This window comes from Perna viridis, chromosome 10 (genome assembly GCF_037379345.1).
Source record: "Perna viridis isolate PV_CMFRI_1.1 ecotype Kerala chromosome 10, ASM3737934v1, whole genome shotgun sequence".
In the NCBI taxonomy this organism is placed as follows: domain Eukaryota; kingdom Metazoa; phylum Mollusca; class Bivalvia; order Mytilida; family Mytilidae; genus Perna; species Perna viridis.
Window position 1 is genome coordinate 40350140 of NC_142454.1, and position 19327 is coordinate 40369466.

General features: G+C 33.1%; 1 protein-coding gene and 1 long non-coding RNA gene across 5 annotated transcripts in view; one reads left to right on the forward strand and one right to left on the reverse strand.

Moving 5' to 3' along the window:
• The window catches only part of LOC148605764 (protein nervous wreck-like), a 46200-nt gene that overhangs the window by 4839 nt on the left and 22034 nt on the right, over window positions 1–19327 (reverse strand). For 2 of the 4 annotated variants that reach the window (XM_088547732.1, XM_088547731.1), the window contains 14 exons: window positions 19158–19302; window positions 16672–16808; window positions 16165–16228; window positions 15248–15376; window positions 13704–13826; window positions 12633–12728; window positions 11156–11305; window positions 10516–10605; window positions 8217–8268; window positions 7117–7229; window positions 5491–5655; window positions 4633–4957; window positions 4010–4206; window positions 3250–3355 (listed from right to left, as the gene is read on the reverse strand). In XM_088547732.1, the coding sequence (XP_088403858.1) occupies window positions 3250–3355; window positions 4010–4206; window positions 4633–4957; window positions 5491–5655; window positions 7117–7229; window positions 8217–8268; window positions 10516–10605; window positions 11156–11305; window positions 12633–12728; window positions 13704–13826; window positions 15248–15376; window positions 16165–16228; window positions 16672–16808; window positions 19158–19302 (1892 nt within the window). Of the gene's footprint in view, window positions 1–133; window positions 174–1995; window positions 2127–3249; window positions 3356–4009; window positions 4207–4632; window positions 4958–5490; window positions 5656–7116; window positions 7230–8216; window positions 8269–10515; window positions 10606–11155; window positions 11306–12632; window positions 12729–13703; window positions 13827–15247; window positions 15377–16164; window positions 16229–16671; window positions 16809–19157; window positions 19303–19327 lie in introns of all 4 variants that reach the window. The other 2 variants (XR_015915770.1, XM_088547734.1) reach the window with 2 other exon arrangements.
• On the forward strand, window positions 3258–5982 carry LOC148605765 (uncharacterized). Its single transcript, XR_015915771.1, has 3 exons — window positions 3258–3388; window positions 5204–5227; window positions 5790–5982. It is a non-coding gene; the product is annotated as an uncharacterized LOC148605765 (long non-coding RNA).

Sequence of the window (19327 nt, forward strand, 5' to 3'; positions counted from 1 at the left end):
ACTGATGTGTATTGTTAGTTAATTAACATAAAAACATGTTAGTATGGATTCAGTCATCATTAGTTTTGGGTGGTATTAAAGCAAAGATCTGTGAGTCTATGAAGAACTGCACATATAGCAGTGCTAGACAAACCTTTTGGAAGTGTTGTATGCATATCTTCGAGCATATTTTCCTAAACACAAAAAAAAAATATTATAGTAAAACTAGCCTAATAGATGTATGTTATCCTGTATAAGTTGAAACAACAACTTTTAGTTATCTCCCTTGACAACATATATATGAACCTTTGGCTTGTCTGCTATCATAACTAAGTACTTAAACATGGTTTTGAGTTAAACAAATAAATTCTCAATTCTTCATTTCAACTTTATGAATATTTGCGGGAATCTTCGAATCTTTTCTTTTCAAAGGGAATAAAATAATTTGCATCAGTAGGATGAATTATGCTTTTTTTCAGACCTATGGACAGAAAATATTTCAGAGAAATTTACTTTGACAGGGTTAGTATTAGAATAATTTTAATAGCGCTTAACAAATTTTAAGTTGCTCTTCTGCTTCAAATTAAGGAGTAATTTTGTTTTTGCAAATGTTTCAAAAGTCAACAATTCCAAAGTTCCTTTTTAATACCTTTAAACACTGTGCAGAAATATTACTATATAATTTTCACATGCATACATAATTTCATGCACATCTAAAATTACATTTGATGTAAAATCTTTACATGTAAAATTAAGACCGATTAAATATCATAAAATATTGACATATCTATATGTATGTACTTTCACCACCATCTGTCAACTAATTCAAAGTGACCTTAGCTTTCTGCAATTTCTATTAAAGTCTAATGAGACATCACATTATTTAAACATATTCAAGACTCAACTATTTATTTTCTCAAATCTTAAGAAGCTGTCTTTGTAAGAATCATGCAAAATCTGAAAAATGTGATACACCCCAAAAAAAGGCTACATATTTTTATGGGTCTATACTATGAAATGTGTAATTATTAATTCAAATCTGCCTGTTCTTAGGAGATAATCAAAATTGAAAATCCAATAGATTCTATTGTATTTGAGTGTCAATTACAGAGTTATCTCCCTTAATTTTGAAATACAGTGCATTCTATACAATTTTTATCTCCTAAAAACATGGGTGATATGAAAAACTGAATGTTGATTTCTGTTTACTATGGAAAATCAAACAAAATATGAAAAATAAAAATATGTAGGCTCTTTACCAATGAATCACATTTTGCATGATTCTTAGCTGGAGTACTACTTAAATAGATTATTTACATTTGCCTGAGATAGAGTTACCCTTCAGTCATTTATTTACGATAACTCTAAAACAGTGATTTTCAATCCTTCTTTTAGGGCTGACATTGGGTCCCATTTTCAAAGAGAAAAATGCTAAAAAATTTCCCAAATTTCAGTAGTGAAGTTCCCAATTGTGACTTGAAACATTATCTCCAAATTTGTACATGATTAAAAAGGAGATTTATAAGATTTACAAACTTCTCTCCACTTTACTGTATCTAATTTATCATCCAGAGGTCAATCAGACTTAGATAAAATGGAAACTATAATGGGCTTCATTGAGAATTTCAATGATGGAAATTGTTTTTAATACACTAAATAAAACCTTTGCCCTCAAGACATGTACATTTGTATAGAGATTATTCCCAAAAGCCTCAATTTTCATGATCTTTTTCCTAACTGCATGGGCTCAAAGCCCATTCCCTAAACAGAACGAAAATCACTGTCATATAAAATTTACAATAACCCAAAGATACCATGGATGGAAGCCATCTTATTCTAATCAGTAATAATAGCAAGAGTGTGCCTATCGTTGGGTTCTCAACAATCAAAAACATCATTTCTCATCCTCAAATATATTTCCCTACACCAAGTCTATATTGACATCGATATGTGCTACATATAGGTGATTACAGTAGCCTCTAGCAGTGTTAGTTTGGTGTACGTATTTTGATATACCTATTACACTGCAGACTCATAAGAGGTGGGATTTTTTGTGCCAGAATTTGATCTACGATGATAAAATTTGGGTCGGTGGGATGGATGGTTGGATCTACGTTTCTGTGATCTAGCTGAACCTAAATTGTGTACTGCAAACAAAATAGGACAATGACACACCAGTAAAAAAAAACTGAACTTAAAAATATATTCATATAAAAAAATACAAAAGATGTGAAAGAGAGAAGGATTACATGGCATTCCTAAGGATTCCAGATAGGATACATCAGAAAAGTTTTCATTCTGTATAATCAAAGCCATAAAGTCTTCAATGTCAGTCTCCTTTATATCTTCTTCCTTTTAGAGGATATCTAACATCATTCTATCCTAGGTCAGAGGTCGTATCAAAGGTTTAGCAAAAACTAAAAATGCTCACTAATTTGATACCCCCACTCTCTCTTTAAAAAACATGCACCTTTTGACCTTTATATTGATTTGAATCAAAATCTGAAATGGGAAATACACAATAAGTATATGTAATAAAGATTGTTTGATAGTTTCATTCAATTCCATTCAGTAATGTAGGAGGAGTATCGGGTCCCACTGTGTAAAGGAAGGAAGGACAGATGGACACCCAGTGTTCTAGGATTTTTTAAAAATTGAGGTTTCCTCAGGAAAAATCCATCTAAAATCAACTTTCCCACAGTCAATGACTGTTTTCCTAACAAAACAAATCCTTACAGCATATGAAGTTTTTAACTTGCCACAGGAAAGAGTAACTAAGTACCTAACTTTCCCTGACCAAAATTTCCCTTGCCCAGGGTAACAGGAAATAGGAATCCTAGAACACTGACACCCCTAACACTAATTTACAAATTCCATGACTTTCTTTGAAAATATAGAGGAACATTTCATGTATTCATTTTGGAAAGATGTCTATGTGATCCTGAATGTCATCACAGTGATTTCTGATCAAATATTGACATTTCTTTAATAGACACACCAGAAAAAGGGAGAAAAACATCGAAGATTTTAATTTCAAATAGGTTGGATTTAAATAGAAGAAACAAGATTGTATCATTTCTCAGACAAAGCAAAATATTTGGACACAATCAGTCTTTGACATTTTTTCTGCCATGTGACTTAAATCGATTTATTTTCTTTGTCTTGCAAAATTAACTGACCTCTTACCTCAATTTATCAAAATTTTGATCAACCATTCTCTTTCAAATAAAAAGAAAGACAACTCTGTATAGAAAAATTCAAATTACCTACCTTGTTTATATGAAGGGGATAAAGGTGAAGGTGGCTCTTCATCTGTAGGTGTTGCTGCTGTTATTGTTACCGGAGGGGGAGATAACTGTTGCTGAATCGATGAACACTACAAGGTATAGATAATAGGGATTATGATAAGGTAAGTAGAAATGAGATGTGAAAATATGAGACAATGAATCTGACCTAACAAACAAGAGAACAAACATCATTAAATGTGAACAGTATTGAAGTCTTGAGAAAAATGTCTCAAAATCCAACAACAAAAGCAAGAATTTGTACATCACATAATAACCCCTTTTTTAAGCAAATAAAACAGAGGACCAGCCCAAGGAAAGTTGTTCACTAGATTTATTCATTAATTTGCAAAACCAAACAAGTTATAGTCAAATCTTGGTAGCTCTAACTCCAAGGAAATGTTCAAAAGTGTTCCTGATACTGGGAGTTTGAGAAACTGAAGTTTTGAACATTTCCGGAATTTTGAAGTTGCCAACTTTATCGTAAGAAATTGCATAATTCCTATGAAGTTTAATTAGTAAAAAAGTAGTATAAAAATAGATAAACTACATCTAAGTTTCTTATTGAGACATATTATCATGCTGGAGTCCACTATCCTAATGAGTTCTCTTTTGTTTGTTGTTCTTATCATTAATACATTCCAAATGAAATGTTTAGGAAAAATATATTTCTTATTTCGTTTCATCTTATTGACATTCCTTAACTTTATCATAAGTATTATTCTATCTTCCCCTCATTTTCATACCTCAGAGCCTCCTCCAACTTCCTCTACCACCAATGAAGGGAACACACCAACTTTCCCATTTAGTTCTCCTTCCCAGTACCCATCATCCACTCCATTGTCGTCCTTCCTTATTATTTTGATCAACATTCCCTCCTGGAATGACAGTTCCTCATCAGAGATTGCCATGTAGTCATACAAGGCTCTGGCCCATACACCTTCTGTAAAAGAAAATGAATACTTGATAAATGCATGATACACCCATAACTCCCATATTTATCAGTATTTCAAGCCCATAATTCTGAAAAAAAACAAAAAACAAAAAAAAAACACATAGCTTTCAGCCATGATACCAAACTTTAGACTTGAAAATCATTATTCATGAAGCATTTTTGACTTTCTGATGTATGGATTGATAGAAAAATCAGCAAATGGCATGTAAAAATCATACAAGTTAATAAATTCAGATTCCTATTATCATACAGGGTTTTAGGTCATACACCCTCTAAAAATTTCAGTTTACTTATCAGTCAAATGACTCAATATAACAGTACTATCTAGAAGCATATAGTATAAATACATACAATAAGAATTATAATCCCTTGCAATGATTTCAAACTTACAAAACCACCATTACTCAAACTTACCTGCAAGGTTTGGACTCTCCATTGTCATTGCATTGGTTGTCATCTGAACCTCCACGTCAGATGATGAATATGACGTCACTTCCTGTCTTATAGCATCAACAGATGTCGGTGATACAACATCAGGCTCTGTAAACTGTTCTTCTGTCTGAGCTACAGGATGAAATTCAATGTTTTCATTGTCAGTAATCATTTCAACATAATTTTCTGGAATGTAACCTTCACGACCTTGATAATTTCTGGCCTTGACCCATCCGTCACCTTCACCACTGCTGATTATCTCTAACTGTTCATTTTCCACCATATCCAGCTCATCACCGTTACTTGCCTAAAACGAATGAACAACCATAGCATAAATTAGTTGTAATTCACGTAATTAATTTTAGAATCCCTACAATAGGTATTTGAGAAACCAAGCTTGGGTTAGGTCCCAATCAAACTCATTCAACCCCATCAAATCATTTGCACCTGTCCTAAGACAGGAATCTCAAAACTTTCCGTCAAATTTTTAATATTTTTATGGTGTAGTGTAATGCTCATTTTGCTGAACAAATATTATTTTTTTCATTTTCAGGCCAGTATAAGACTGACTCACAAGGTAAAAAATTTCTCACCGCTCATTGAAGGCCCATAGACTGCCTTTAGCTGTTATCCTTGACTAATTAATTAGTAAGCACAAAATTCAGCTTAACTTGATGACGAAAATAAAAAATGAGTAATATTATGTATGCATAAAACCTAAAATATAGCCTTAGTTTTGTTCAAAATAATTTTTTAAATAATTTTAGTTTCTTATTCATACTAGTGTTTGGTCACTTCATTTAAAAACACAACACTTTTTCCTACCACTTTAAAAATTACCTGAAAATCATAGATGGCACGGCATCTTTTTGGCTCCGTGTACTGCTGATCTGAATGCCCACGCGAGAGGTAGCTTTCTTCATGTTTAGAGGCCTCAAATGTCTCATCAATGAAGTCATCATCTTCGTCATATTTAGTATAAGTTTGTTCAATTTCGTTACTCATCTAAAAATAGATCACATATTCTTCATATAAACATATTTAACATTCAGATGTGTCCCACATAATAATCATTAACTGTGGTTTTATTTTTATTTGCAGCCATGGGGAACTAATTTTAGTGGTTTTTTTATTGGTAGAGTGGAACCTGAAATTGAAAATCCAAGGAACAATAATCTCTATGGATGAAGTTTGACTTCCAATGTTAATGTTCAGTATCATGTATCATGGAGGTAGAGGACATATTGAGCAGTTTATGCCCTGTCACCTAATGGCCTTAATAGCCTAAGGGCTACTGTCAGGGTTGACCATTAATAAAGCATTTGAATTACATTTGGTATTTTTTCTTTCTTTTGTCTCTGAAATTGGTTATTGTAAACAGGGATGATTTTACGAGGTTTACAAAGCAGAAATTGGCAAAATTGGAAGTAAATATACAGTAAAAAAAATTGTAACAATAAAATCCGGATTTGAAATAGCAGAATTCTGCTAAAAGGCGGAAGAAAATCATCCCTGTGTAAAAGTGGAATTTGGTAAACTCAGGGCTTTACCACTTTCCTTTTATTAATACAATAAATGGTTGTGATATGAATATGATATAATTCAGTTTTCATACAACTTTTTACATTGTAACAAATAGATTATCAGATTTCTAAAATCAAGATAGTAAAATGATGATGATTTCAGCACAACGTTATGAAGTACTTAAAATACTTTCAATAACTATAAAATTGGAGAAATCTAATAATCCATGAGTTATAATGTAGGATACTCTTTCTTTATTTTTCTTTAAACAACCAAATTTACAAATGAAATTCAGATTCTCCTAACCTTAGTGCATCACATCATAAAACAAAACATCTATACCAAGTTAAACTGCAAAATAACTTATTTTCTTGGCTACTTATTTTCACAATTTAAGAATTTAATCTAATTTCACAGATGACTGATTTTGTGTCTTACACTCTTCTCGGAGATATATTCTATTACAAAGATTTTTTTCGTGGTGTTTCTAGCTCCTAAAATTAACAAAACAAATAGCTTGTGGGAATAAGATACTTGACTAGAACTACGGGACAGAGAGTAAGATGGTAAACATTACCTTTCCAGTACTGTCACTCTGGGCAGATACTTGACTAGAACTATGGGACTGAGAATAAGATGGTAAACATTACCTTTCCAGTACTGTCACTCCCAACAGATACTTGACTAGAGCTACGGGACTGAGAATAAGATGGTAAACATTACCTTTCCAGTACTGTCACTCCCAACAGATACTTGACTAGAGCTACGGGACTGAGAATAAGATGGTAAACATTACCTTTCCAGTACTGTCACTCCCAACAGATACTTGACTAGAACTACGGGACTGAGAATAAGATGGTAAACATTACCTTTCCAGTACTGTCACTCCCCACAGATACTTGACTAGAGCTACGGGACTGAGAATAAGATGGTAAACATTACCTTTCCAGTACTGTCACTCCGGACAGATACTTGACTAGAACTACGGGACATAGCATCTTCCTCGACTCTCAGACTCTCAGCTTGGGCACTGGCTAACCATTCATCAACATTAACTGATAAAAATAAAGTTATATAGATATAGACATGACAGAGTAATCAAGGGAACCAAGGTTATAGCGGTAATCAAAGAGTAATCAAGGGAACCAAAGTTATAGCAGTAATCAAAATAATGTAATCCAGGGACAAAAACCAGACATGGAAAACAGACATACACAACAAAGAACATAAAGTAACTAAAATCAAACATACAAAGTAACAAAAGCAAATGAGCAACTCGGACTCCACTAAAAATTGGGAGCATGGACCAGGTGCACCGGTAGGGTAAGTGTCCTCTGCTTTTCTAGAAACACCTGCCGAGTTGCTCATAAAAAGTCAAGTCCGGGGTAGACAAACGAAGGAAGGAAAACTATGACCTGTTAATAAATCAATTTCATGGTGCAGATGGATACACCATAACGAAGTTGTACACACTTTGTGCTAGGTATACTCCCACTTGTAATGGAAGTTAATATTGGAGCACAACCAAAATCGCTTACAACCCATGCCCCATCTACATATAGCTACATACCAATCATTCCATTAATTTTTCTCTATCATTCCATATAGTGAAAAATAGTAAAGTTCCCCCCCAAAAAAGCAGGAAATTGATGTTGGACAGCATCCAATCTGATAACAAGATGTGCTCCATCAATATGAAGCCTCAAATTTAAAATCAAACTATCCTTTGATAATTCCAACAAAATTTGGATTGACAGACGGAATGATAGATGGGAAAGATGATTCTAATATACCACCAACTTGTTGAGTGTGGGTATAATAGAACTGTAGACAAGAAGGAAAATATCACCACGTAGGGTGAGACATGATGGTTGCATGATCAAAACCTTTAATCTGACCTTAAATAGTTAATGGGCTACATTATACATGTACTTCATCTGACTTTAAACAAATAATTGTTTGTATTTCAGCTGTGGCCCTAGGTCAATCTGTCAGAAATAGACCCTCGCAAAAATATCTAAATCTGATCAGTTTAAACTTACCGCCAGATTCTCGTAATGTCTCTATCCTTGCCTCTGCCTTTTCTTTGGCAGTCTGTAAAAATAACATGACAATATTCATATAAATGAATACATTTGTTTTGTGGGAAGTTTGAGTACCATAATCGTTGTAAATAATTATTTTTGAAATCTTTACATGATGTTTCAGTCTGCATAGAAGTTTCTTTCCTTCACATTTTCATAGGAAATACCACATCAAGGCAAATAAATTGACCAATCAAGTGCAAAATATTGATTTTTTGGTCTTACAAATTTTACTGCAAAATAAGTCTAAAAAATTTTTTTTCACATGTTCAGACCTTCAAAATTACACTGCACACAATACATAAATGTGCACTATACACACAAAAATACGGTATCTCAATTTTCCTCAGTGGAGGTAGAGTAACAACCCTTCCTCAGCTTTTCTTAGTGGAACAACAGAACAGCCCTACCTCAGCTTTTCTGAATGGAGGTATAATTATAACCCTGCCTCAGTTTTTTTGAATGGAGGTATAATTATAACCCTACCTCAGCTTTTCTGAATGGACGTATAATTATAACAACCCTATCTTAGCTTTTCTGATTGGAGGTATAATTATAACAACCCTACCTCAGCTTTTCTGAATGGAGGTATAATTATAACCCTACCTCATCTTTTCTGAATGGAGATATAATTATAACAACCCTACCTCAGCTTTTCTGAATGGAGGTATAATTATAACCCTTCCTAAGCTTTTCTGAATGGAGGTATAATTATAATCCTACCTCTGCTTTTCTGAATGGAGGTATAATTTTAACAACCCTACCTCAGCTTTTCTGAATGGAGGTATAATCATAACCCTACCTCAGCTTTTCTGAATGGACGTATAATTATAACAACCCTACCTCAGCTTTTCTGATTGGAGGTATAATTATAACAACCCTACCTCAGCTTTTCTGAATGGAGGTATAATTATAACCCTACCTCAGCTTTTCTGAATGGACGTATAATTATAACAACCCTACCTCAGCTTTTCTGAATGGAGGTATAATTATAACAACCTTACCTCAGCTTTTCTGAATGTAGGTATAATTATAACCCTACCTCAGCTTTTCTGAATGGAGGTATAATTATAACAACCCTACCTAAGCTTTTCTGAATGGAGGTATAATTATAATCCTACCTCTGCTTTTCTGAATGGAGGTATAATTTTAACAACCCTACCTCAGCTTTTCTGAATGGAGGTATAATTATAACCCTACCTCAGCTTTTCTGATTGGAGGTATAATTATAACAACCCTACCTCAGCTTTTCTGAATGGAGGTATAATTATAACCCTACCTCAGCTTTTCTGAATGGACGTATAATTATAACAACCCTACCTCAGCTTTTCTGAATGGAGGTATAATTATAACAACCTTACCTCAGCTTTTCTGAATGTAGGTATAATTATAACAACCCTACCTCAGCTTTTCTGAATGGAGGTATAATTATAACAACCCTACCTAAGCTTTTCTGAATGGAGGTATAATTATAATCCTACCTCTGCTTTTCTGAATGGAGGTATAATTTTAACAACCCTACCTCAGCTTTTCTGAATGGAGGTATAATTATAACCCTACCTCAGCTTTTCTGAATGGAGGTATAATCATAACCCTACCTCAGCTTTTCTGAATGGAGGTATAATTATAACAACCCTACCTCAGCTTTTCTGATTGGAGGTATAATTATAACAACCCTACCTCAGCTTTTCTGAATGGAGGTATAATTATAACCCTACCTCAGCTTTTCTGAATGGAGGTATAATTATAACCCTTCCTCAGCTTTTCTGAATGGAGGTATAATTATAATCCTACCTCTGCTTTTCTGAATGGAGGTATAATTATAACAACCCTACCTCAGCTTTTCTGAATGGAGGTATAATTATAACCCTACCTCAGCTTTTCTGAATGAAGGTATATCTATAATCCTACCTCGGCTTTTCTGAGTGGAGGTATAATTATAACCCTACCTCAGTTTTTTCTGAATGGAAGTATAATTATAACCCTACCTCAGTTCTTCTGTATGGAGGTATAATTATAACCCTACCTCAGTTCTTCTGTATGGAGGTATAATTAAAACCCTACCTCAATTTTTCTGTATGGAGGTACAATTATAACAACCCTACCTTAGCTCTTCTGAATGGAGGTATAATTATAACCCTACCTCAGTTCTTCTGTATGGTGGTATAATCAAAACCCTACCTCAGTTTTTCTGAATGGAGGTATAATTAAAACCCTACCTCAGCTTTCCTGAATGGAGGTATAATTATAACCCTACCTCAGCTTTCCTGATGTGTTGTTTCATTTCCTCTATTTTCTGTTCTGTCTCCTGTTGATTGGTTTCCATGCCTGTCCCTGAATCTGAACCCTATAAAATATAATGACTAATAGATTGTAATGTGATAATATGAATTTACATCTTTTCTATTTGAGACCGAGCGATGTGTACTCAAATAACATTTCACTGCTATGTCAACTATCTAAATCAACAGGAATTTTGTTAGAAAATTTTGCATAAAAGTTCAAATAAATACTTTAAAACTGCACACATCATGTTCAAAGTAAGTCATTTCCAACACAACTCTTTTCAAATCATTCATGGTTCAGTGAATCTATATATATATATAGGAATTTGCCGACACTAAATTCCTAATATGAAATGAAAAAAAATTTGTACAAAAATTAAGATCGGTTCATGGTAGATTTAAAAAAAAAAGACATTAATTGAACTATATGACTAAAGCTGTAGGCTAACTATAAGGTTATTATTGTTATCTGGTCGCTTAAACCTATATATACAGGTTACATTTCCCTCCATGCCTCAACCTTACAACATCCTCAGACGGTAAAGACTTAATCTAAAGCATTTAGGATTCTCATGTATTTCTTTACCAAATGATTAACCTCGCCCATCTTACCAGGTCCCCAGCAGCCGTAGCCTCCAGGGCTTTCAGTGTTCTCTGATGTTCCCGGATCATTTTGGTTTCCTTTGCTATCTTTGTTGCCCATTTTCTGGCTTCTTTCTCAACCTGAATGTCTGCTCCATGTTCTTTGGATATAATATTGCACTGAAATGTATGTGTATAAAAATATTTATCCCATATTTCCTTGAAATAACATAGATTTTGCATGTTATAAAGGCATTGTTATCCGCCGCATGGCAATAACGCTAAATGAGGGCAATATCTGCCCTTTTATGAGTTTTACTGACTACTTCCACAAATTGTTTAAAATGTTATCCTGTTCATCGGTGAAATCACGGTCAATCTGATGTAGCATTGTCAGTTGAAACTGCCGATCAAAGCAGTAGCATTGTATTACAAATTCTGAACAGTAAGAACTACAGAAAAATATTGATTGCCAACAGACAATCATCTGCTGCCTTAATGTAGTGCTATTTACGGATTGTTTTTAATTTTTGACAAGGTTATGATAAATAACCAACTTTGGAGCTGTTTACACTTCCTGAACTGCACCAATTTTGTGGAAGTAGTCAGTAAACCTCATAAAAGGGCAGATATTGCCCTCATTTAGTGTTACTGCCATGAAGTCAAAAGTAAGATTTGTTCCTGCATCAAAGCCTTATTTACCTTGGAATTATTTGAACTGCCAATTGCAAAACCACTGATGCTAATGACTAACTTGGTAATGTACATTTGTGTTTAAAAGTTCAAAAAATATACAAGTTTGTATGTCATTCCGAAATATGTCTTTTTCAACAAAATTTTAAGTCATAAATGACTCAGAACATCTACAAATATAGTATGTTGCTGACACTCATCTTTGGTTTGACATTTTGTGACCTAATATCCTAATGACAAATTGTTTAACAACAGTCATTGAATATATTTAGTAATATGATTTTAGGCTTTGCCTATGAGAGACGAAGCTATTTGTACTCAAATTACATTAAATTTTATTGATAATGCACCATTAGGTTATTATATTGTTGGTGTCATGACCGATGGAAATATGTGGTACAGTGAAAGTATTATTAATTGTGGGGTACCAATTTTCGTGATTTTCATGAGTAGGTCAAACCACGAAATTTGGTTCCCAACTAAAAAAGAGAATTCCATTGAAGTGTATACATGTACTGAATACCTCAAAACCACGAATTCAAGAATATACGAACTTGTGTTTCTTCCATAATCCACAAAAATTGGTATCCATGAATCAAAGTACTTTCACAGTACATTCTACAACACATGAAGTCCCTAATGCATTAAAAGTTCAAACAATCACATCCCCACTGCATACGTCACTTTTGAGTCTTGATAGAGGATTTACATATGTAGGACTTCAGTGATGCTCTGCCCCTTATAAATATATACTTTCATTCCTATTCTTGGTTTTATGAAATGTTGTGATCATGTGATAACCATGTGACCATACCTGATCATTATGACATGGTTCAAACTTATATTGCACTGTTTCTGTAAAGATTCTGTTGCAGTACAGGTAACATTGGTGATTGAAATTCCTGTCAATCTGAAAATAGAAAAAAAAGATTGATTGTAGAATAAATATAGAATAAAATGTATCACACAATGTATCTTGATGCAACAACAGCTCTGAACTGAAACTCTGACAGATTCATCTATAGTAAAGGTAGCACTGATGATTGAAATTCCTGTCAATCTGGAATTCCAAAAAAATTGAATGATTGATTGATTGACCATGGTATAATGCCCTTCAGGAAAAGACTTAACTTTAAACTAGTTTGACACTCTGTGCTGAATCTTTATTCAGCTAGCTCACAGAAGCAAGAGCCTGAAGGTAGGCTTGTCACCCTACTCAGACACTTAATTCTAACTCTAAACCAACCAGTCATTACTCCATCCACCAAAGACAGCCTGCTTGACAGAGATGCAGTAACTACCAATTTCAAAGTCATTGATGGGACTCGGCTGGTGAAGGAACATAGAAAAACAGGTGTAACCACTGCAGAAACATATTCTTAAATGTTACTTAAAATCAGAAGGCTACTTGGTATTTCAATTGCCTATGACAAAAAAGTTAAAAATACATGAAAATCATTCACTTCATCAAGTTTTCCCACAATTGAACTTTACATGTAATATTTATTACTATTCAAAAAACAGCTCAAAAACCATTAGTTCCATTCACAAAGATTTCAAGGCTTATTTCCAAAATTTAAATGGCTGCCCCCAACAATACTGTAATGTTAACCCAAAAAACACAACAAGAATAGGTATGGTGTATATGTCAAATAGACAACAAACCCACAGGGATGAAAATGTCAGTCCAAGGCCATCCATTGGTCTTCAATGAATGACGAGGAAACCCTCACACCACAGGGCAGGCTACAGTCGGCAAAAAAAAAACACTATCATACACAAGTACAGCGAAATAGTTGCCATTTAATACTCAAGTAATATAAAATTTAACTAAATGTAAAAATGAAACATGTCAGCATAACTCCCTAAATAGAAGTACAATTACCGTGTCAGCTTCTGTCACTATATTTTCACACGATGCCTTTTCCTGTGCACTGACATCTAATGCCGTGTTACCATACAACAGAAAGTAATCACGTATCTTGTCATACATGTCTCCGTCTAATGTCTAAAAATAAAAAGAAAGAAATGAAAGCTAAAGCAAAATAAAGTACACATGTATACAATAAAAGGACACTTCAATTGGGAAAAATAGGAGAGAAGTAAAAATACGTACACAATAAAAGGACGCTTCAATAGGGAAAAATAGGAGAGAAGTAAAAATACGTATACAATAAAAGGACACTTCAATAGGGAAAAATAGGAGAGAAGTAAAAATACGTATACAATAAAAGGACACTTCAATAGGGAAAAATAGGAGAGAAGTAAAAATAGTATACAATAAAAGGAGAGAAGTAAAAATATGTATACAATAAAAGGATGCTTCAATAGGGAAAAATAGGAGAGAAGTAAAAATATGAATACAATAAAAGGACGCTTCAATAGGGGAAAATAGGACAGAAGTAAAAATACGTATACAATAAAAGGACACTTCAATAGGGAAAAATAGGAGAGAAGTAAAAAATTGAATGAATATAAATCAAGGGTCTGACATATATGTACAGTACCTAAACCGATCAGTGCAACAAAAATTGTGATCGGTCACTGATCACCAATCAGTTTCCGACAGATCCATTAAACCAGTGATCGCATCAAGTGACCACAGAGTGGTCAATATATTTTATGATTTCCATTGTTTTCTTTGTCAATTTTACACATATTTACATAATGCAAAAGATCTAAACATCAATCTATCAACAGTCATTTACATATCAGTTCAAGAACTGTACTTAATTAAAAAATGTGGTAGGCAGTGTATACATGTATTGAACCTGAGCACTTTGAACTTCTTGAATCCTCATTGTTACCTATACACACAGCACCAGCTATATTCCTTTTAGTTTTAGCAGATATCATTCATAATTTGTACAAATGCCCAAAATATAACAATTATTTAATGATGGCGAAAAATATTTTACACATAACCTGTGACATAATCAACTAATTCACATCAAACATACAAAACTGACAGCTTTACAAAATGGTTGCTCTCCAATCTTAGAAAAGCTATGCATTGATTTGAATAATACAATTGGTGTGATATTGTTTCCAAGGAGGATCAGGTTCTTGAATAGCAGCAAAAGATGCAAAAGTACATTCAACTTTTCCTGAACTTTTTAAACATGTTTCCACAGCTGTTCCTTGAATTGTATATATATGATGAAGTAAAATAAAAAGAAAGGAATGCACTGAAAAAAGTGTATATGTTTAATGATAAAAATTAATGCTAGTCTTTCTTTAAATTAATTGATCTGATCGGTGTAACTTTCTTATTTCCTGGTTTCTGGTGATCACCGAACCACATCTGGTTTGGCTTATAATTATTACTTGGGACCATCTCAAGAATTTCATTATCATCATGTACACACAGTGCTAAATCTTTAGCATGGACTATAACAGATTTTGTCAACTCAGGACGCTATAACTTACATCTAGAAGATCTGGTAGATCGTTGTTATAATACCGTTGGTGGTGAGCATTGCTTGCAGCTAAACATAATAAATACTCGTTACGGGAATTAGTGGACTTCACCTCACAGCCATCTCTCCTGGTATTTAACTAAAGAAAAAAAAAGATTCAGAAAGTTAAATTAAATAATTAGCAACTTCCACAAGAACTCCATTCATAAGTAAAATTTACATGTGATAATCCATGTACCAATGAATTTAGTTAAACTAAAAAAAATCTATCTGTCGAAGAAAGGTGCTGTCAATTTCAAAGCAAACTGATCTCTGCATTATTACTGTTGACAAATGGCAGCCATGTTGAAAAAAATTGTAACCTTTCTGTGCTTGCGTTAGTAGTAATTATTGTCACAATACTATTGAAAATTTTTAATAGAGGAATACAGAATATGACTGATAAAAAATTTCAACCATTCAGATTTCCTTGTGACAGAGAAATTTGGGTTTTAGTGATGTTTGTTTTGTGTATTAGTTCTTTGTGTGTTGTGATTTCGATGTTCCTTGTGCTGTCTTATAAAAGTATGATCCCCCCACCCCTCGATATGCACCTATGACATTGCTACTTCTTCCATGCAAATCCTGAGACTTTTTACAATCCATGTGCTTTTCATCCTTTTTTACTAGGTATCAGGTATTGGTGAAAGCAGTAATTTTTAAAAACTCAGTTTTCACCTACGTGTGTATACTACATGCTAAATTGCACCAATCAAATCACTTAATAAAAAATTTTGGTAATAATTTTGAAACAAAGAAAATTCTTTCTATCTGTCAACATGATAATCTATTGACCTTAAAATATTAAATTCAATATTATATTCAACTTCAGTCAATATCATATTTTAAAGATGCATAAAAAGTCATAAGAACATTAGTTATATTTACCTTGGCACAATTTTTCTGTAAACTAGCAAGGGAGGTAAATATCCCTGTGGATTTTCGTGATAATCTGGAAAAAAGTCCAGAAATTAAATGATATACTCTTTTACAAAATACCATTATGAAATAGGATATGAAGAACACCTTAAAGGACCAGTATATAAAGTTCTTAATTGAAACTTTTTAATTTAAGTGTAAATATTTCTAAGAATCAGGCAAAATGGAAAAAAATAAGAAACATGCATGCTGCATCACTGGATTTGCTCTGAATTTTTTCAACAGTGTTTTTGATAGAGTTATCTGCCCTGAAAATGTACATTTTCACTTCATGTTGTCTGAATCTGACAGAGACTGACACTTAATTGTCATCCTACTATTTCTATTTATATTTGCCTGAATTTTGTGATTTCTGACATACAGTACAATGGATAGATTCACAATCTGTAGACCATAATTTCCATTCACAATTCATAGCATCTATTGAAAAATGTAATAGTATACACCTCTGCTTACCTATCATTAGCCTCAGCCGATTTCAGTCTTGCATCATGAGTAAGGGTTTGGTCGACATTATATGTCTTTTGAGCTTTCACCATTTCATTCACAGACTGACTAACTTCCTGTTGTAAAGTGATGAGCTGAGGATTTATCTGAAAACCCAAAGAAAGAAATGTGATGAAATAGTAATGCTAGTATTCGTTACTTCATTTATTTTTTTCTATCATGATAATGAAAATGGGAACCACTGCATAGACAATTTGTCCAAAAGAAGTGTGAACCATGTGTTCATTTTGACTTATGTCGTTTACTGGTGATGTCATTAGAACTACTTTGAGATATTGACAACTCTTTCTTTTTTCAATGCAGTTGAACTGTTAGAAATTGCATCTGCCCATATATGCATTTCCCCTCCCTTTTCAGTGCTTAAAGTTCAAAACATTGAAAAAAAATATGAATACATGTGCAACCAAAATACAAAAGGAAGTGTATTTCCACGAAAACAAATTTTCACATTTGAAAAATGTGTAAAATCCTTTTTGTGTTATCACATAATGTAAACAAACAGACAGACTAACAGAAAGCGGAATGGATGGATTGGCAATTATATAAACATCACTGTACCAACAGATATACATTTTCTTTCCAAGGCAAAGAAGAGCTAACAGCTGCAACTTAGGAGGAGTACAGGAGATATTATATTAAAAAAAATAAGTATTAAAAGGACATGCCAAAACCAGGAAGTATTTCCTTACATTATAAAACCATATCTTTTTCACAAAATTTCCCCAAGGTTTTGTCACTTTAGACATGTTAGATAAGATAACAAAATCTTATCAAATATAAATCAAGAAATTTAAAATATTTTAACAAATACAAACAAAAAAAAATTAAATTATGTAATATGACTAACAAACATTGATTTTTTAACAAACTTCCTTAGTTAGTTATGCACAAAAAAAAAACTCCCTAAACTTGTTTAAATATTTGATTACCTTGACGAAAGAAACCAGGTACAATTTCCTTGTTTTAACTCTTTCCTTTATTCATTGTTTATTCTTACATTTGAATAATTTTGACAAGTTGACGAGAAACACTCTCTTACTATTAGGTTGCTAGGTAACCAGAACAGAATCTTACATTTTTTCCGACATTGTGAACCAATACAAATGTAACTACTTGTATTCTGTAGTACAATTAGGTCAAGGGTCCTTGCAATTTTGATATATAGTAAAACCTGTCTAAAATGAACCTGAATCAAACTGATGACCTGTATAAACCAGCTTTCCCATAATGTTCCTTCATATCAATTTCAACACATTTTGAACCAGTATATAAACCAGAGGTCTTTCTGTACCAAACAATTCCTTCAGTCCCAAAGATTTCACTGCATCAATTCTCTATTTTTGTGGAGCTTAGCTGCCCTTAATAGTTTTCCAATAGCTAAAAGCCTAGGATTTTCAAAAAATTATGACATTAAAAATTCCCTTAATAACCTAGATATAAATGCCATTTCAAATGCCTCCCCCTATTTTTAAACTCACAAGGAAACATTTAATCATATTACAGTACTGGTACTCAAATGTGAGAAATAAAATGAGATTAGAAATTGAAACTTACTATTTCCCTTACATTTATATAATGACTAGACTTGAAGGCTGATGAATAATTGATATAAACTATCCCACAATCTGAAGTCCATTCTTACTTTCCTTGTATCAGTTAGCTTGTTCTAAAGCACAATTGTATATAATTACTTTTCCTTCAGCATTCTATTGTATTTATGATACCGAAAGCTAACAGATTGGTTTAAATGGTTTATAATTTCCCAATACTTGTAAAAAAAAAAGAAAAAAAATTTCTTTTAAATTAAAAACAAGTTAAAAAGCTAACAAATCAGGGGCAAATTCCTGATTAACAAAAACCACTTCAATGAAAGCACAGTAGAATTGAAGCATAGAAGACTATGAAGGATTTCCAAAAACAGAAATAATTAAACAACTAACTGCCATTTTCAAAGACTTTGACGTGACTTGGCTGGGAATCAAACCCACACCCTCCCACATTTAAGGAGAGCACGAAACCAAAACAAAAAAAAACAAAAAAAACAAAAAAACAAACCCCTTAAATCACTCGGCAGTCAAATCTATTAGAATCAATCAATTTTTGTTCATTTCCAATTTTTGCAATCATAAATAAAAAGGATTACAATGTATCTCATGACAGTTTTTATATTCTTTTGTAAAGGGACTGCCAATTAAATGGCTGTATTCAGTATGAGTCTTACTCTATAGACCAGGGTCATTTGATATTTTGACCCCCGCAAAATATTGACCCCAGGGTTAAGATTTAGGATGCCCCCTAACTTGTTATAACATTGGATTTAGGATTCTCCGCAAATTTTTATAACATTGGATTTAGGACTTCCCCTACCTTTTTATAACATTGGATTTAGGATTCTTGCTAAATTTTTATAACATTAGATTTAGGACTTCCCCTACCTTTTTATAACATTGGATTTTCGTAGATTTCAGAGGTTTCACAGGTTCTGCTATCTTCTCCATATATATTTCAGCTGCCTGCAGCCGAGCCTTGGCAAGTCTCTCTGTCTCCTCCAATATAATTCTCCAGACTCCAAGGGCAGTCCTGAAAATACATCCTAGAGATTTTT